General features: G+C 37.3%; 2 protein-coding genes across 9 annotated transcripts in view; both read left to right on the top strand.

The window, feature by feature from the left end:
• The window catches only part of LOC141399598 (inositol-trisphosphate 3-kinase A-like), a 143,778-nt gene extending 134,574 nt beyond the window's left edge, over positions 1-9,204 (top strand). For all 7 annotated transcript variants that reach the window (XM_073978649.1, XM_073978646.1, XM_073978645.1 and 4 more), the window contains 4 exons: positions 4,441-4,690; positions 4,759-5,027; positions 5,088-5,198; positions 7,893-9,204. In XM_073978649.1, the coding sequence (XP_073834750.1) occupies positions 4,441-4,690; positions 4,759-5,027; positions 5,088-5,198; positions 7,893-8,441 (1,179 nt within the window). In that variant the 3' untranslated portion in view covers positions 8,442-9,204. The remainder of the gene's footprint in view (positions 1-4,440; positions 4,691-4,758; positions 5,028-5,087; positions 5,199-7,892) is intronic.
• LOC141399597 (uncharacterized) overlaps positions 1-20,250 on the top strand; it is a 416,271-nt gene extending 396,021 nt beyond the window's left edge. For both annotated transcript variants that reach the window (XM_073978641.1, XM_073978640.1), the window contains exons 3-6: positions 15,122-15,371; positions 15,441-15,709; positions 15,773-15,883; positions 18,939-20,250. In XM_073978641.1, the coding sequence (XP_073834742.1) occupies positions 15,122-15,371; positions 15,441-15,709; positions 15,773-15,883; positions 18,939-19,487 (1,179 nt within the window). In that variant the 3' untranslated portion in view covers positions 19,488-20,250. The remainder of the gene's footprint in view (positions 1-15,121; positions 15,372-15,440; positions 15,710-15,772; positions 15,884-18,938) is intronic.
• The last annotated feature ends 314 nt before the right edge of the window (positions 20,251-20,564 follow it).

Below are 20,564 nucleotides of genomic sequence, written 5' to 3'. Positions count from 1 at the left end.
GTAGCCACGGAGTGTGTTGTTAATATTAAAGCGTCCAACTGCGGCCTATATGTGCCCCTGAGTAGGGGGAAAACGGTCACTTTATGATATCACAATCTACGGGAGAAGTTACTTCAATAAAGAAGTCCACATAGCCATAATAATATATGGCGCCCAACGTGCGAACAGTACAATATCTTCAAAGTTGGACTCCATATAGTGAAATATAGTACAATGAGGGCCTTACTTTAAAGAATGGCGCCCAATGTGAGGTTAGTGAGATATTCTATGGAGAAATTTCGTTTCAATAATTAAGGCTAGGGTTGGCTGATATTTTACCCCAAAAGTATGCACATGGGGAGTGATTGATAATATGAGAAAACCTAAAGGTCTTCCATAGGAAAAACTCCAGGACTTCTATAAAAAGACCTCCAGGTCTCGTTTAAAAATACATCCTGGTCTTCTATAAAAAAAACCTCCAGAAGGTCTTTTTATAGAAGACCAGGAATAAGTTTTCACATACATCACTTGGAGGTTTCCTAAAAAAAGACATGGGGGTCTTTTATAGAAGTTTCCTTTTCCTATAGAATGCCTGTAGGTATTCGCATAAAATGGTCTTCGCATAGAAGGTCTCTGGGGGTTGTTCTAATTTAAGACCTGGATGTGTTCGTTTTCCATGGAGATCTTTCCATAGAAGACCTTGCCAGCACCGTCAGGTCTTCTACAAGATGAACTTCTAGAGACTTTCTATGCGAAGACCTCCAGGCCTTATATAAGAAGACATCCAGCTATTCTATGAGAAAACTTCTTCCAGATCTTTTATAAGAAGACCGCCAATTCTTCTGTAAGAAAACTTCTAGATCTTCTACAAGAAAACTTCCAGTTCCTCTATAAAAAAGACTCCCAGGTCTTCTATTAGAAGATCTCACGAACTTCTTCGCATAGAAAACCTGGATGACTTCGCGTACAACACCTTGATATGTTTACATAGAAGACCGCAAGTTTTTTGTACAATGCCTGGGGTCCTTCTTATACAAGACTTGGCGGTCTCCTTATAGAAAGACTGGAGGTCTTCGCATAGAAGACCTTGATATCTTTACATAGATGTCCTGGAGATCTTCTTATATAATACCTAAAGATCTTCTTATAGAAGACCTGGAGGTCTTCTCATATTTTTGCACAGAAGATTTCGAGGTCTTTTTATAGAAGACCTGGGGGACTTTTTATAGAAGACTGGAGGTTAGAAGAACTTGGGGTCTTCTTTTAGAGAACTGGAAGTGTTCGCATTGAAGGCATGGAGGTCTTCGCATAGAATACCTTGATATATGTACATAGAAGACCTGGAGGTTTTCAAATAGAAGACCTGCGGGTCTTTTTATAGAAGAACTGGAGATCTTCTTATAGAAGACCTGGAAAAAGTTTTCTCATAGAAGACCTGAAGGTATTTTAATAGAATACCTTGGGGTCCTTTTATATAAGAACTGAAGATATTCTTACAGAAAACATGGAAGATTTCCCTCATAGAAGACCTGGAGATCTTCGCATAGGAAGCCTGGAGGCCTTCGCATAAAACGCCTGGATGTCTTCGGATAGAAGGTCTCCAGAAGTTCTTATAACAACCTGGAAACGTTCGTAATGAAGGCCTCGACCTTGTTATCTTTACTTAGAAGTCTTCTCATAGAAGACCTGTACATCTTTTAATAGAAGACTTGGATACCGTCACGTCTTTTGTTATAATAAGTCCTGCCGTTATTCTAAAGGGTTTCTGGTCTTCAGGCGTCTAACGTGGCTCTATATGTGTACCTAATGCATTAGAAAGCCGCATTCATTTCATGGTATGGAATTCCGCGACGGCCTCAATATGGAGAAATGCTCCTAAAGTAGGATTCCATCTTTGGGATATATAAGAACTGGAGATATTCTTAGAGAAAACCTGGAAGATGTTTCCTCACAGAAGACCTGGATATCTTCGCATAGAAGGCCTGGAGGTCTTCGCATAGAAGGCCTGGAAGTCTTCGCATAAAACGCCTGGATGTCTACGGATAGAAAGTCTCCAGAAATTCTTAAAAAACCTTGAAACGTTCGCATTGAAGGCCTGGAGGTCTTCGCATATAGGACCTTGTTATCTTTATATAGAAGACTTGGAAGTCTTCTTATAGATGACCTGGAGACCGTCAGGTCTTTTGTTATAATAAGTCCTCCCGTTATTCTACAGAAACCCTCCTGGTCTTCGGTCGTCCAACGTGGCTCTGTATGTGTACCTAATTCATTAGAAATCCGCATTCATTTCATGGTATGGAATTCCGCGACGGCCTCAATATTGGGAAATGCTCCCGAAGTAGGATTCCATCTTTGGGAATGATACTCAACTCAGAGCTTCTTATGAGATAGAAAGCTAGCTAAAGAAATATCGAGTTTTTTCGCAGGTGTTGAGCCTCAACATTGGCAACATATAGATAATGTTTAATTGTGTCGCCCACCAAGGGTATCTCGTGGTCCTTCAAGAAATATTCTTTGAAATTCCCAGCACACAGAATCGTTTTCTTTATGCTTATGACGACTTCCTGAAATGTTCTATGAAAAGGCCCCAGGGCCTTTAAAAGAAAGAAGAAGATGTTCTATTAGAAAAATTCTTGAATTTCTATGTAATGAATTTTATATAAGAACTGGAGATATTCTTAGAGGAAACCTAGAAGATGCTTCCTCATAGAAGACCTGGAGATCTTCGCATAGAAGGTCTGGAGGTCTTCGCATAAAACGGATAGAAGGTCTCCAGAAGTTCTTATAAAAACCTGGAAACGTTCGTATTGAGGACCTGGAGGACTTCGCATATAGGACCTTGTTATCTTTACATAGAAGACTTAGAACTCTTCTCATAGAAGGCCTGGGCATATTTTAATAGAAGACATGGAGACCGTCAGGTCTTTTGTTATAATAAGTCCTGTTGTTATTCTAAAGGATTTCTGGTCTTCAGTCGTACAACGTGGCTCTATATGTGTACCTAATGCATTAGAAAGTCGCATTCATTTCATGGTATGGAATTCCGCGACGGCCTCAATATGGGAAAATGCTCCTAAAGTAGGATTCCATCTTTGGGAATGATACTCAGCTCAGAGCTTCTTATGGGGTAGAAAGCTAGATAAAGAAATATCGAGTTCTTTTCGCAGGTGTTGAGCCTCAACATTGGCAAAATATAGATAATGTTTAATTATGTCGCCCACCAAGGGTATCTCGTGGTCCTTCAATAAATATTCGTTGAAATTCCCAGCACACATAATCTTTTTCTGCAGGCTTCGGAGGTATCGGACGACTTCCTGAAATTCTATGGCCTCTATGAAAAATGGAAGTGAAAATTCTATGAACACACCGTTTGGTCTTCTCCTATACCTATCCCTCTTCCTCACTGAATTATGAAGGCAGGTCTCTGGGTATTCTATAAGAAGACCTCATGGAATTTTTCTGAGAAGTCCTCTGAGTTTTCTGGAGAATACATCTAAAGATTTCATTACAAAATGTCTTTGTGTTCTATTGGAAGACTTCTTGGTCTTCTGCAAAGACTTCAATCAATACACACCCTGATCGTTGAAAAAAAAAACACATGACCTTCTATGAGAAGACCTGATGGGTTTCTATGATAAAATTTACTGGTCTTCTATGAGAAGGCCTCTCGAACTTTCATGAGAAATCTTAAATTTGTTTAAGGAGATCTCTTGATTTCCCATAAGAATATTTATTGATCTTTTATATCAAGGTCTCAGGTGTTTCCTTGATTTTCTTGAAATAGATTTTTGAACTTTCTTGAAATGCCCAATGTAAAACCAAGAACACAGAGATGTTGAGAATAACTTATTAAATTTTATAAGGCGATCTCTTAATTTTCCATAGGAAAATTTTTTTGATCTTTGTATGAAAAGGTCTTAGGGTATTCATTGAGAAGTTAGTTTCCTAGAAAAACCATCTGAATCTTCTATTACAAAATAAATTCTTGCTTTTCCAATGAGAACAATATTTATGGTCTCCTGTCAGAAGGCCCCATGGAATTCTTTGGGAAGACCTCTCGGTTTCCTATAAGAAAACTTCTTGGTCTTCTAGAAGAATCTTTCTCGATCATCCATAAGAATACCTTTTTTTGAAAATATCTCTCGATTTAGTATGATAAGATCTCTTTTTCTTGAAATGGCGCCCAACGTAAAACCACATGCTTTAACATTTTTGCTGGCTCCCAACGTAAGCACACATTTTTTGTATTTTTTCTTCTACCAAACGTGTTCTTCCACTTAAGGTATAACGACGTATAAAAATGTGCTTCATGTGGCGGCCGACATAGGGTACTAGTGTATAGTGGCCCTATAGGTCACTAATTTCCAAAACGAGGATCCACACATTTAAATGGCGCCCAACGTGACAACATTTGTTTTCACTTTACTAATCTCTCTATTCTTTTTCTCTCCCTCTCTTTAGCCCTCTGGTTGGCGTAAGATACGCAATATTGTACAATGGACCCCCTTCTTTCAAACGTACAAAAAACAACGTTACCCTTGGGTCCAGCTGGCAGGACATCAAGGCAATTTCAAAGCAGGCACCGAACAGGGTACGGTGTTAAAGAAATTATGTCCCAAGGAGGAAGATTGTTTTCACATACTCATGAAAGATGTCCTGCGACCATATGTTCCGGAATATAAGGGCCAGGTGACCAGTGAGGATGGAGAATGTAAGAGCCACCAATGGCATTAATGAAGAAATCTTTTGTAAAAATGTGTTTCTTATTTTTGTTTTTAGTGTACCTCCAGCTACAAGATCTTCTAAGTGACTTCTATCAACCCTGTGTCATGGATTGCAAAATCGGGGTACGTACTTACCTGGAAGAGGAACTGTCCAAGGCCAAGGAAAAGCCCAAACTGCGCAAGGATATGTATGAGAAAATGATACAAATTGATCCGAATGCTCCCAGTGAAGAAGAACACAAGGCCAAGGGTGTTACCAAGCCGCGTTATATGGTGTGGCGAGAGACCATATCGAGTACGGCCACATTGGGTTTTCGCATCGAGGTAAGGGGCGAAACAAAACATAAATGGAAAGAGTTTGGAAAATGTTTTTTTTCTTTGTAGGGTATCAAGAAAAGCGACGGAACCAGCACTAAAGATTTTAAGACCACAAAATCTCGTGAACAAATAAAGGCGGCCTTTAAGGAGTTTGTGAGCGGGTTTCCACATGCTATGGTAAGTTTGCTACTGTGGTGAATAAATATATAGGCAGCATTTCGATTCAGGGATATAGGGAAGCGAAATACAGAACAATGGCTGAGATGCATAAACTTCGGCATTGCCTTTCGTATTGCCAAAAACCGCTTTCGCTTGGGTTGGCATCACTTTTCTGTACTGATGCCGTTGGCGACACGAAACATAATGACCAAGACGAGCCATTTTTCTTGTCTCCAATCTTGATTATTGACATTTACCTGATAAGGCCGTGGCCGTCCAGTGAAACTAATAATAAAACTAATAAAAATAAATAAATTATTTTCGCCCTCCTTTGTGGATTGTTTTGAGCGCCGAAACTTATTTATACGAAATGTTTGCCAAATTTATTGATACCCAGATGTCTGAAAGATATTCTTGAAAACCGATGTTAGATGGTCTTCGACCTCTACTCAATCTTCATTCTTTTGTCTTGGTCGTTACGTTTCGTGTCACGATCGTGACAGGCGTCCATCTCTACACGAAACAAAACGTTCAAGTTTTCTCTATCGCAGACCTTACTCATCGACACTAGCCTGATAAGTCAGTCACCATTTGTCGGTGACTCTAATCAGTCAAAGTCGAGCACAGAGCCGGATTTTCGTTCCTCCCTCAATTTGAAATTTGAGAGATCTAGTAAATATTTTGAAGTTCATATCAGGTTTACAGGAGTCAGATTTTCTTTATTTCTATCTCTCGTTGGCGATTTAATTTGAATGCATAAGAATCTTGAAAGCTTTTACAACGCTTGTTGATTTTTTTGGTCACGCAGAACCAACCGCATTTTCACTCTCTGGCATTTCTTAAATAATTCTTTCTATCGTGGCTTTGTGATTCAGTTTGGAATCTGAGGAATCTTGAAAACATTTTCTTCAGAACGTTTTTAAGAATTCTGTTAGCTTGTTTTTAGGTCACTCGGCCATTATGTTTGCCCAGGAATAACCTTGTTTCTGTATTTGGACTCACTTATCGACACTCGCCCGATAAAGCAGTCACTGACAAATGACGCTACTACCAGGTTTACAAGTGTAGGAAGTAAAGCTAATTGCAGGTTTTTCTCGATTCAGTTTGAAAGCTGAGGAATCTTGAAAAAAATAATTTTTTGTGTTTACCACGTTTTGTGGTTTGTTTTCGGGCATTTGTTTCCCCAATACGAACCTTTTTCTATATCTGACTTCACTTATAGGCACTCGCCTGATAAAGCAGTCACTGACATACGACGATAATATCATGTCTACAAGCGTAGGAAGTGAAGCTAATATCAGCTTTCAAGATGTAGGCTTTTCTTTCTGTCAGACCTTCTCGATTCAGTTTGAGAGCAGGGGATCTTGAAAATATGTTTTTTTAAGGAGTGGTTACCCCTTTTTGAGGTTTGTTTTCGGCCATTTGGATGTTTGTTTGTCCAATACGAATTTTTTATTCTGTATCTGGTCTCGCTTATCGCCACTCGGCTGATAAAACAGCCACTGACGATAAAGCTGTGGAATCTTAAAAACACATTTTTTAAGTGTTTACCACGTTCTGCGGTTTGTTTTCGAGCATTTATTTCCCTAATACGAACCTTTTTCTGTATCTGGCCTCACTTATCGACACTCGCCAGATAAAGCAGTCACTGACAAATGACGCTAATACCAGGTTTACAAGCGTAAAAAGTGAAGCTAATATCAGATTATCAAGATGTAGGCTAATATCAGGCTTTTAAGATGTAGACTTCTCTTTCTCTCTCAGCTTCTTGATTCAGTTTGAAAACTGAGGAATCTTGAAAATATTTTTTTTAAAAAGTGTTTACCACGTTTTGTGGTTTGTTTTCGGGCATTTGTTTCCCCAATACGAACCTTTTTTTGTATCTGGCCTCACTTATCGACACTCGCCTGATAAAGCAGTCACACTTACAAATGACGGTAATATCAGGTTTACAAGCGTAGGAAGTGAAGCTAATATCAGGTTATCAAGATGCAGGCTAACATCAGGCTTTTAAGATGTAGACTTCTATTTCTCTCTCAGCTCCTCGATTCAGTTTGAAAGCGGAGGAATCTTGAAAATCTTTTTTTAAAAAGTGTTTACAAGCATAGGAGGTGAAGCTAATATCAGGTTTTCAAGATGTAGGCTTTTCTTTCTCTCTCAGCTTCTCGATTCAGTTTGAAAGCTGAGGAATCTTGAAAATATTTTTTTAAAAAGTGTTTACCACGTTTTGTGGTTTGTTTTCTGGCATTTGTTCCAAAATACGACCCCTTTTTCTGTATCTGGCCTCACTTATCGGCACTCGCCTGATAAAGCAGTCACTGACAAATGACGCTAATACCAGGTTTACCAAGTGCAGGATTTTCTTTCTCCCTTTCTTCTTTTTGATTCGGTCTCCTGATCAGGCAGTCACTAATGCTAATATCAGATTTACAAAGTGAAGAGTTGGGAGAATAGGGAAAGGTATATCGACCTTTTGTGTTGAAAGGTCTACAAATTAAAGTCGACTTAGAAAGCGAAGTGTCGAGTTTGCTTTTCCTTTCCTTTTTCTAGACTAGAGTTTTTAAACAATTCTCTAAATCTGTTAACCACGCCAATAAATTTTCCAGTACCTGAGAGAATATTCTTTAAAAAATCAACATATTGTGGTCCTCTCTTTTCAAAAATGTTACATAAAATTCCTAAAAAATATTTTTCTACTCTTCTTTTTTCCAGCCCCGTTATTTACAACGATTACGTGCTATTCGTGCCACCTTAGAATGTTCCGATTTCTTCCGCAGCCATGAGGTCATCGGCAGTTCTCTGCTCTTCGTTCACGATCGCAATCAGGCCAATGTTTGGTTGATAGATTTTGCCAAAACTGTACATTTGCCGGAGAATCATTTCATCAGCCACAGTTCCACCTGGAAGGTGGGTAATCACGAAGATGGTTACTTGATTGGCATAAATAATCTCATTGAAATCTATACGGAATTGGAAATGGAAATAAATACAAGTGGCAGCAGCATCTGTGAAACATCCAATTCAAATTCATTGTCTCCCTCATCACAAGGCTCATCACCGGTTTCGTTATCTCCCAAGAGGTCAATAAGTGAAACAAATGCCGAAGAGGGGGAAGTGTGCAGTGCAACACCTGTGAATGAAATTATGAAACCGGAGGAAAGCTTGTCGCGTAGAGAAATGGAAAATTTGGAACAAGAATATGCGGCTGGAGATTTTCGCAGAGATTCAGGGGAATCTGTGGAAGAGAAGAGCTTAAAATAATTATCAACTTATTTAAGATTCAATAATGAAATTAAGGCAAAGAATGGTTGTCAAAGGGCTACAAAAGGTACTTGAGGAAAAGAAAAACGTCCTAACAAATTGTGACAACGGAAATTTCACGCAAAGGAGAAATTCAGTCCTAAACTTTGAAAAAAGATGATAAAAAGTCCCAACAATTTGAGCATTAAGGCCTCGACAAATAGGAGGCATGGCATTCTTGCTTAAGTCATATCTGGTAAATGACTAAAGACCAAGTTCGACCTAATTCAAATGTGATTCTGAAATCTTTTTAATAGGTCGAACTTGGTCTGACAAAAGACTATCAGATATGACTTCAGCAAGAATGCCATGCTTCTTATGTGTTGAGGACTTTAAGGCCTGCGTACATAAGCTGCCTTGCCTGATTGCCTTGCTTTCCTGCTCCATTTCTGACATAATAAAAATAAAAGAATATAGAAGGCCGAACAAATTTCGAACTGGGTTGCCCTTTTCTTTTTTATTCTTTTATCAGAAGCAAGCAAGGTAAGCAGGCAAGGCAGCTTATGTACTCACCCCTTTAGAGTTCTTGTTAAGGCGAAGGAAATATCAAGCAAAATAGAAATTCAGTCTAAAACTTTGAAAAAAAGAATAAAAAGTCCTTAAAAAATCGATATTGAAATTCATGTTAAGACGAAGGAAATTTCAAGCAAAAGAGATTTTCAGACCACAACTTAAATAAAAAGGAAGAAAAAAGTCCTAAAAATTTTAAAATTTGAAGAGAAAATTCAGAGAAATTTCGGCCAACAATTCTCCAGAAGTTGGCAAAACTCTTTAAAAAAAATTATTAGAAAATCTCATCAAAATTTAAGGAAATTTCATTTTGAAAAAAGAACTAATCTTTTTAAATCATAATTATAAGGATTCTAGTTAATAATTTAGTTTATTATTATAATTATCGATCCAGAAATATGTGTAAGTATGTATGATTATTATATTTATATATAAATAATTTATATATTAAACAACAACAACTATACAACATTTTTTCTAAGCACTTTCTGAAGACTGAAATGTAGTAATTTATTTTTTATTAATTTTAATTATAAAAAATATTTACTTTTAATTTTTTTTCATTTTAATTTGTAGTTGTTATTATGATTTTCTGGAGTTATTGCATAAATTTGAAAAAATATAAATAAAAAGGAGTATTTAGAAATAACAAAATTCCATTCGAATTCCATTTTTGTAAACTTTCATTTCCGAAAAAAAATATTTCTTAATATTTATTTATATATTCTTGATTTTTGATTTATAATTTTAGAAATTATTGTAGTTAAGATCTTTTGGAAAATAATTAATTAAATATGTTTTGTTTCGCAAAATTCTTTAATGTGAAATTATTTATAAATCGACAATAAATACTAATAAATTATTTAATAAACAAAACTAAGCGCTTTTTCTTTTTAACATTCCCGAATCGTAAAGTAAATTAAAAAAAATTGTATAAACATGCTAATACCCTAGACAGAGGGCAGCGTTAATTAGCATTAAGATGTGCATTTAATTTTACCCTGACAGTTTCTGCATTTATAAATCAGCTGATTGTTGGTTAACAGCTATTTTGTTGTTGTTTGCACTGCAAATTTTTGGTTGCACTGCATTATCGTTGTGCACCGCAATACCTTTTCCTGTTACTCAGTGCAAATCAACAGAATCGTGCTATAGTCTTGCCATATTCAAATTAGTAAATGCAGATTATATTCAGTTCGAGTTTCTACTTTAAGAATGTGGATACTGTACGAATTAATTTGAATTAAGGGAGTTAATGCAAATTAACGCTGCCGTCTGTCTAGGATAAAACACTGTCATTTAATTTAACCACATTATCGACACTTACCTGATAAGTCAGTTCGAGGCAAATTACAGTAATGTCAGGTTTACGCGAACATTTCTGTATTCGCTTTCGAATTTTAAATGGAAAATTTTGTGTTCCATATTCTATTACATACAAATGAAATAATTCGAATTTCAAATGGGAAATGTTAAATTTCGAATGAACAAACTTTGAATTGCCAATACAATATCGACACCTCCAAACATTAGTATGCTAACCCCCATTATTACAAGTCTTCTTAAAAAATTCCGTTCCGCTTAATTTAAAATTTAAAGTGATGATTGAATATCAAGGAGGAGCTTCTTGGCATTAACTTTCAATGTAAAAATTATATTTTTAATGCCTCCAAATTGGTTTATTTTAAGTTTTGAAATCCATCAGATAGTAAAAGAACACATATAATAATGGCCCTAAGTCTAAAAAGTGAGTTGTGCAGGAGAAGCTCTCAAAGTTTGGAAATTTTTTTGAACTTCAGTACTATGCTAAGTCAATATTTGTTTATAACTTCTGTTCGGATTGACCGATCATTATCAAAATTAGACAGAATTTAAGTTAAAGGACGTTCGACACCTCCAGATAATAGTTTGCTAATTCTGAAAAGCGAGTTTTGCAGGACAAGCTCTAAAAGTTTGGAAATTTCTTTGACCTTCAGTACTATGTTAAGTAAATATTTGTTTATAACTTATGTTCGGATTGTCCGATCATTACCAAAATTTGACAGAATTTAAGTTAAAGGACGTTAAATATAAAAATGTAAAGAACTTGAAAACATGCTAAGTCGACTTATCATACTATTGTTTGGAGGCGTCGATATATTGAAGTACAATAATTACAATAATTTGAATTACAAATTCGAATAAGATCTCAGAAAAATTTAGTTATGTGGTGCATCTAAGCAATACTTTTGCATCCTGTAAGAAGATTCAACTTTCCCCAGACTCTGCTAATGCGGAGGGAAAAATCAAATTCTAGGGGCAAGAAAAACGATGGTATCAGTACTGAAGATTTTAAGACCCCAGAATCTTACTTTCTTAGCTGGCCCATTACAGAACATTTGTTCTATAGGCCGAACTAAGAAAATATCTCCATTTCTCTCTGTCTATTGTTTCTCTTTCTGGAATTCCGCGCCTTGTCATCTCTTCTTCCACTTGTTTGCGCCATCTATTCTTTGGCCTGCCAATTCTGCGTGCACCGCCAAGCGGCTCATATTTATACGCCTTTTTAGCGGGTTCGCTCATTCTTATGATATGGCCTAGCCAACGCAATCGTTGCATCTCAATACGTTTAACTATATTGATGTCGTTGTATAGCAGATACAGCTCGTGGTTCATTCGACGTCGATATTCACCGTCAACGCAGATTCGTCCGTAGATATTTCGAAGAATTTTTCTCTCAAACACACCAAGCACTGCCTTATCTCCTTGCGCAAGTACCCGGGCTTCAGAACCATACATCAGCACGGGTATTATTAGTGTTTTGTAAAGCGTTATTTTTGTTTGACGAATAGTGGCTTTGTTTTTGAAGTGCTTACATAAGCCAAAGTAGCATCTGTTGGCCAATACTATTCTTCTTTTTTATTTCACAACTGATGTCGTTCATTGTGTTTACGGCGGTGCCGAGGTAGACGAAGTCTTTAACTCGACACCATCAACTTGGTTTTCCCGCCGTTTACTGCCAGACCCACTTTAGCAGATTCTCCTTCGACCTTCATAAAGGTATCGGTTACTTCTTTTCCTGATCGTCCCATGATGTCTATATCATCAGCATAGGCAAGTAGCATGTGGCTATTGGTGTAGATTGTGCCACTTCTTTTGACGTTTGCTTCTCGTATAATCTTTTCTAGAAGGATGTTGAAAAGATCACACGAAAGACTGTCTCTTTGCCTGAAACCTCTTTTGGTACAAAAACTCTTCGGAGAGGTTCTTTCCTATTTTAACTGAAGATCTTGTGTTAATTAGAGTCATTTTACAAAACCGAATTAGCTTTGCGGGGATACCAAGTTCAGACATGGCTTGGAATACCTTTGAACGTAGAGGTCTGTCGAAGGCTGCTTTATAATCGACAAAAACATGGTAGGTGTCGATCTGCATCTCTTGGGTCTTCTCCAGGATTAGCAGCAGGGTAAATATCTGGTCAATGGTGGACTTGCCAGGTCTAAAGCCGCATTGGTATGGTCCAATTATTTCGTTGACCATGGGCTATAGTCGTTCGCACAATATCCCTGACACTATCTTATAAGCAATAGGGAGAAGACTTATGCCCCTATAGTTCGAGCATACAGTCTTATCTCCTTTCTTTTGGACGCGACACAGGATGCTCAGGTTCCAATCGTCGGGTGCTAACTAGCTGATGCATACACCTTATCAGCGCGTCGCCTCCGGTTTTAAACAGCTTGGCTGGTAAGACATCGGCTCCTGCTGCTTCATTATTCTTCAGCCGGTTGATTGCTGTTTTTACCTCATCTTGGCCGGGCGGTATACATTCTTCTGGGATTGGATCTGTGGCATCATCGTCTTCGCTACTATTGGATACCAGCAGATTGGAGAAATGTTCCTTCCATATCCTGAGCACGTTATCTGTATCTGTTACCAGATTACCTTGCTCGTCTCTACAGGAGGATGTGCCTGTATCAAAGCCATCTGTTTGATGTTTCACTCTTTGGTAGAATTTTCGGACTTCATTCTGGCTCCTTTAGATCTCGATTTTTTCACACTCCTCCAGTTTAAGGCATCCAGTTCTTCTATTAAAAGATCACAAGGTCCTCTATAATAAGACTATCATATCTTTTATAAGAAGACATTCAGATATTCTATAAGAAGATTTCCAAGTCTTCTATTACCGTTCTATTATCCTTCTTCTATACAAAGACCTCCAGGTCTTCAATGCGAAGACCACCAGGTTTTCTGTAAGAAGACCTCCAAATGTTCTATAAGAAGACCTCCAGATAATCTATAAAAAAGACTTTCAGGTCTTCTATGTAAAGATATCAAGGTATTGTATGCGAGACCTCCAGATCCTTTACGCGAAGGCCTCCAGATCTTCTGCATGAAGACCTCCAGGTATTCTATGTAAAGTCATCAAGGTATTGTATGCGAAGGCATACAGGTTTTCTATAAGAAGACGCCCAGATTTTCTATAAAAAGATATCCTGGTCTTCAATAAGAAGACCTCCAAGTTTTATATAAGACCTTCAGGTCCTCTATGCGAAGACCTCAAGTTCTTCTATATCTCCAGATCTTCTATGCGAAGGCCTCCAGATCTTCTTTGTGGAGACTTCTAGGACTTCTTTGATAAATCTTCCCATTACTCTATAAGAAAGATTTCAGGACCCAATACGTTAGAAAGCCGCCCTAGTTGGGGTTCATTGCATACTAATGACATTCAGCGTAGGCCTCAATTTTGGGAATTGCTCCCAACTTGGGATCCATATTTGGCGCCCAATCTATGAAATCTATGCATTGAAATCAATGCAATGCAGAGATGAGTCCTAGCTACCACAGGGAGTAATGAATAACCGTCAATAATGATTCCGTGGCCCCTAAAGTAAGGCCAATTTTTTACTTAAATCGGACTAGAATGCAGGCCAAAGGGGTATACAGTCTTTCCCACAGGCTAAGTAAAATAGACTGACTGTTTAAAATTGGCGCATAACAGGGAGATCTTCACGTGGTCCTTCAAAATATTTTTCGAAATTGCTACGCACTCAATCTTTATCTGCCGACATACCGATCCTTATGAGAAGATCTCTTGGTCTTCTATGGAGGACTTCATGAAAATCTATGGTTCGCTTTTTTTGAGAAGGCCTTTGGTTTTCTGTGGAATCTTCTATGCAAACACATCTTGATGTTTTATGAAAAGGTTTCAGGGTCATTAAAAGAATATCCTTGATCTTCTACACCTTATGAAGTCTTGGTCTTCTATGAGATGGTCTCTTACCCTGCTATGGAATATGGAAATTTAAATTCTATGAGTAAACCGTTTGGTCTTTTTTAGAAGATCTTCCCTTCTTCTTTTTAGAAGAAATCGTGATGCGATGATCTCTTGCTCTTACTCTCTAAATTATATAAGAAGGCCTCTAGGTCTGTTTTAAGAATACCTCATTAAATTCTATGAGTAAGCTTTTGGTTTTCTATAGGAACAACTTATTGATTTTTCGCTGAGAGCATGAGAATTATTCTGCGGAAAAACATTTGAAGTTTCCTAAAATGGCGCCCAATGTAAACCCATATGTTTTACTCTTGGTTTTCAATAAGAAAACATAGTTGATGAGTATATCGCATGATAGTTTATGAGGAGATCTCTCAACAAAATTTCTTGACACTTATGTTAAGGTCTCATTGTCTTCTTTGAGAAGTTAGTTTCCTAGAGAAAACCTTTGGATATTCTGTGACAAACATCGTGGTCTTACATGACAAGTCTTCATGGTATTTTACGGAAAAACTTCGTGATTTTTTCATGAGGAAAAAACTACTGGTCTTCTGTGAGTAGACCTCAAGAAATGCTTTGCAAAGATCTCAAGGTTTTCTATAAGAAAACTTCTCTGTCTTCTATGTGGAGCATTCTTGATCATCCATGGGAAGTTCGTTTGATCTATTATGAGAATATTTCTCGATCTACTTTGAAAATACAAAGGGTCATACAAGAAAAGTGGTGCCCATGGTGAGATTCTACATTAGGTAATAAAGTCCTGTAGGCCACTAATTTGCAAAATGACGCTCCACACATTTAACTGGCGCCCAATTTAACACCATTTGTTTTCACTTTACTAATCTCTCCCTTTCTCTCTTCCCTTTTTCTCTCACTTTAGCCCTCTGGTTGGCGTAAGATACGCAACATTGTACAATGGACCCCCTTCTTTCAAACGTACAAAAAACAACGTTATCCTTGGGTCCAGCTGGCAGGACATCAAGGCAATTTCAAGGCAGGCACTGAACAGGGTACGGTGTTAAAGAAATTATGTCCCAAGGAGGAAGATTGTTTTCACATACTCATGAAAGATGTCCTGCGGCCATATGTACCGGAATACAAGGGCCAGGTGACCAGTGAGGATGGAGAATGTAAGAGCCACCAATGGCAGTAATGAAGAAATCTTTTGTAAAAAAGGTTTTTCTTATTTTTGCTTTCAGTATACCTCCAGCTACAAGATCTTCTAAGTGACTTCTATCAACCCTGTGTCATGGATTGCAAAATCGGGGTACGTACTTACCTGGAAGAGGAACTGTCCAAGGCCAAGGAAAAGCCCAAACTGCGCAAGGATATGTATGAGAAAATGATACAAATTGATCCGAATGCTCCCAGTGAAGAGGAACACAAGGCCAAGGGTGTTACCAAGCCGCGTTATATGGTGTGGCGAGAGACCATATCGAGTACGGCCACATTGGGTTTTCGTATCGAGGTAAGGGGTGAAACAAAATTTGAATGGGAAGGGTTTTGAAAATGTTTATTCTTTTCTTTGTAGGGTATCAAGAAAAGCGACGGAACCAGCACTAAAGATTTTAAGACCACAAAATCTCGTGAACAAATAAAGGCGGCTTTTAAGGAGTTTGTGAGCGGGTTTCCACATGCTATGGTAAGTTTGTTACTGTTGTGAATAAATATATAGGCAGTATTTCGATTCAGGGTTACCGGGAAGCGAAATACAGAACAATGGCTGATATGCATAAACTTCGGCATTGCCTTTCGTATGGCCAAAAACCGGTTTCGCTTGGGTTGGCATCACTTTTCTGTACTCCTGCGGTTGGCGACACGAAACATAATGACCAAGACGAGACGTTTTTCTTGTCGAAACGAAACCTCCAAGTTTTTTCTATCGCAGACCTTACTCATAGACACTAGCCTGATAAGTCAGTCACGGACAAATGACTCTAATCAGTCAAAGTCGAGCACAGAGCCGGATTTTCGTTCCTCCCTCATTCGGGGATTCAATTTGAAATTTGAGAGATCTAGTAAATATTTTGAAGTTCATATCAGGTTTACAGGAGTCAGATTTTCTTTATTTCTATCCCTCGTTGGCGATTTAATTTGAATGCATAAGAATCTTGAAAGCTTTTACAACGCTTGTTGATTTTTTTGGTCACGCAGAACCAACCGCATTTTCACTCTCTGGCATTTCTTATCGACACTCGGCTGATAAGGCAGATTAATAACCGGTTTAAATAATTCTTTCTATTGTGGCTTTGTGATTCAGTTTGGAATCTGAGGAATCTTGAAAACATTTTCTTCAGAACGTTTTTAAGAATTTTGTTAGCTTGTTTTCCGATGACTCGGCCATTATATCAGGTTTACAAGCGTAAGAAGTGAAGCTAATATCAGGTTTTATTTTTCTCTCAATTTCTCGATTCATTTTGAAAGCTGAGGAATCTTGAAAAAATAATATTTTGTGTTTACCACGTTTTGTGGCACGTTTTCGGGCATTTTTTCCCTAATACAAACCTTTTTCGGTCTTTCGGATATTTGTTTGTCCAATACGAACTTTTTTATGTATCTGTAGTGGGTCGATAATTGTCGGTAAAATTAAAATGCTTATAATTTCGATAATTAACGAAATTTTTCGGTAAGTTAACGACGAATAAAAAGTAGTCGCAAGCCTCTACCGACACAAACAGTGATGCCAACTTTTCTTTATGTTTTTAGTCATAATTTTGCGATTTAATTTTACCGATTTTTGTCGGTAACAGCAAAAATGAGTTACAGAATCCCACTACTGGTCTCACTTATCGCCACTCGCCTGATAAAGCAGTCGCTGACAAATGACGCTAATATCAGCTTTACAAGCATAGGAGGTGAAGCTAATATCAGGTTTTCAAGATGTAGACTTCTCTTTTTCTTTCGACTTCGCGATTCAGTTTGAAAGCTGAGAAATCTGGAACATATATTTTATTGTGTCTACCACGTTTTGTGGTTTGTTTCGGGCTTTGTTTCCTAATACGAACTTTTTTTCTGTACCTGGTCTCACTTATCGACCTTCGCCTGATAAAACCGTCATTGACAAATGACGCTAATATCAGCTTTACAAGCGTAGGAAATGAAGCTAATACCAGGTTTTCAAACTGTAGGCTTTTCTTTCTTAGCTTCTCGATTCAGTTTGAAAACTGAGGAATCTTGAAAATATTTTTTTAAGTGTTTACCACGTTTTGTGGTTTGTTTTCGAGCATTTATTTCCCTAATACAAACCTTTTTCTGTATCTGGCCTTACTTATCGACACTCGCCTGATAAAGCAGTCACTGACAAATGACGCTAATACCAGGTTTACAAGCGTAGGAAGTGAAGCTAATATCAGGTTATCAAGATGTAGACTAATATGCTGTTTATATTAGAGCTTTTTGCAGGGTTAACCTTCTTTATGAGGATTTGTTTGAAATATAAGCAATGGAATTGACATTTAAAACCCAGTCGGTTTGTTAAATCCGGTTATATATAAACGGGGTATTATATCTGGTTTTCAAGATATAGGCTTTTCTTTCTGTGAGACCTTCTCGATTCAGTTTGAAAGCAGGGGATCTTGAAAATACTTTTTTTAAGTGTTTACCACGTTTTGTGGTGTGTTTTCGGCCATTCGGATACTTGTTTGTCCAATACGAACTTTTTTATGTATCTGGTCTCACTTATCGACACTCGCCTGATAAAGCAGTCACCGACAAGTGACGCTAATACCAGGTTTACAAGCGTTGGAAGTGAAGTTAATACCAGGTTTTCAAGATGTAGGATTTTCTTTCTCTCTCAACTTCTCGATTCAGTTTGAAAGCTGAGGAATCTTAAAAATATATTTTTTAAGTGTTATGAACCTTTTTTCTGTATCTGACATCACTTATCGACACTCGCCTGAAAAGTAGTCACTGACTAATGACGTTAATATCAGGTTTACAAAGTGCAGGATTTTCTTTCTCCCATTCGTCATTTTGATTCGGTTAGGAAGCTAACGAATCTTGAAAACATTTTCTCTAAAAGACTTTTGCCGCGTCTTTGGTCCTACTTATCGACAGTCACCTGATGAGGCAGTCGCTGATGCTAAATAGGGAAAGGTAGGTCGACCTTTTGCGATGAAAAGTCTACAAATTTTTATGTAACTGGTCTCACTTATCTCGCCTGATAAAGCAGTCACTGACAAATTACGCTAATATCAGGTCTACAAGCGTAGGAAATGAAGCTAATATCATGTTTCTGAGATGTAGGCTTATCTTTTTCTCTCAGCTACTCGATTCAGTTTGAAAGCTGAGGAATCTTGAATCCTTTTTGATTAGGAAGCTAAGGAATCTTGAAAATATTTTCTCTAAAAGACTTTTGCCGCGTCTTTGGACCTACTTATCGACAGTCACCTGATTCGGCAGTCGCTAATGCTACAAAAAGAAGAGTTGGGAGAATAGGGAAAGGTAGCTCGATCTTTTGTGTTGAAAAGTCTACAAATTGAAGTCGACTTAGAAAGCGAAGCGTCGAGTTTGCTTTTCCTTTCCTTTTTCTAGACTAGAGTTTTTAAACAATTAACTCTAAATTTGTTTACCACGCCAATAAATTTTCCAGTCCCTGAGAGAATATTCTTAAAAAAAAACAACATATTGTGGTCCTCTCTTTTCAAAATCTTACATAAAATTCCTAAAAATTATTTTTTTACTCTTCTTTTTTCCAGCCCCGTTATTTACAACGATTACGTGCTATTCGTGCCACCTTAGAATGTTCCGATTTCTTCCGCAGCCATGAGGTCATCGGCAGTTCTCTGCTCTTCGTTCACGATCGCAAACAGGCAAATGTTTGGTTGATAGATTTTGCCAAAACTGTACATTTGCCGGAGAATCATTTCATCAGCCACAGTTCCACCTGGAAGGTTGGTAATCACGAAGATGGTTACTTGATTGGCATAAATAATCTCATTGAAATCTATACGGAATTGGAAATGGAAATAAATACAAGTACTAGCAGCATCTGCGAAACATCCAATTCAAATTCATTGTCTCCCTCATCACAAGGCTCATCACCGGTTTCGTTATCTCCCAAGAGGTCAATAAGTGAAACAAATGCCGGAGAAGGGGAAGAGTGCAGTGCAACACCTGTGAATGAAATTATGAAACCGGAGGAAAGCTTAACCCGCAGAGAATTGGAAAATTTGGAACAAGAATATGCGGCTGGAGATTTTCGCAGAGATTCAGGAGAATCTGTGGAAGAGAAGAGCTTAAAATAATTATCAACTTATTTAAGATTCAATAATGAAATTAAGGCAAAGAATGGTTGTCAAAGGGCTACAAAAGGTACTTGAGGAAAAGAAAAACGTCCTAACAAATTGTGACAACGGAAATTTCACGCAAAGGAGAAATTCAGTCCTAAACTTTGAAAAAAGATGATAAAAAGTCCCAACAATTTGAGCATTAAGGCCTCGACAAATAGGAGGCATGGCATTCTTGCTTAAGTCATATCTGGTAAATGACTAAAGACCAAGTTCGACCTAATTCAAATGTGATTCTGAAATCTTTTTAATAGGTCGAACTTGGTCTGACAAAAGACTATCAGATATGACTTCAGCAAGAATGCCATGCTTCTTATGTGTTGAGGACTTTAAGGCCTGCGTACATAAGCTGCCTTGCCTGATTGCCTTGCTTTCCTGCTCCATTTCTGACATAATAAAAATAAAAGAATATAGAAGGCCGAACAAATTTCGAACTGGGTTGCCCGTTTCTTTTTTATTCTTTTATCAGAAGCAAGCAAGGTAAGCAGGCAAGGCAGCTTATGTACTCACCCCTTTAGAGTTCTTGTTAAGGCGAAGGAAATATCAAGCAAAATAGAAATTCAGTCTAAAACTTTGAAAAAAAGAATAAAAAGTCCTTAAAAAATCGATATTGAAATTCATGTTAAGACGAAGGAAATTTCAAGCAAAAGAGATTTTCAGACCACAACTTAAATAAAAAGGAAGAAAAAAGTCCTAAAAATTTTAAAATTTGAAGAGAAAATTCAGAGAAATTTCGGCCAACAATTCTCCAGAAGTTGGCAAAACTCTTTAAAAAAAATTATTAGAAAATCTCATCAAAATTTAAGGAAATTTCATTTTGAAAAAAGAACTAATCTTTTTAAATCATAATTATAAGGATTCTAGTTAATAATTTAGTTTATTATTATAATTATCGATCCAGAAATATGTGTAAGTATGTATGATTATTATATTTATATATAAATAATTTATATATTAAACAACAACAACTATACAACATTTTTTCTAAGCACTTTCTGAAGACTGAAATGTAGTAATTTATTTTTTATTAATTTT

Source organism: Musca autumnalis, unplaced genomic scaffold (genome assembly GCF_047663935.1).
Source record: "Musca autumnalis isolate F117 unplaced genomic scaffold, ASM4766393v1 scaffold_3, whole genome shotgun sequence".
In the NCBI taxonomy this organism is placed as follows: Eukaryota; Metazoa; Arthropoda; class Insecta; order Diptera; family Muscidae; genus Musca; species Musca autumnalis.
The sequence above is the reverse complement of the archived record's forward strand: the minus strand, read 5'-3'. Positions and strand labels throughout refer to the sequence as shown.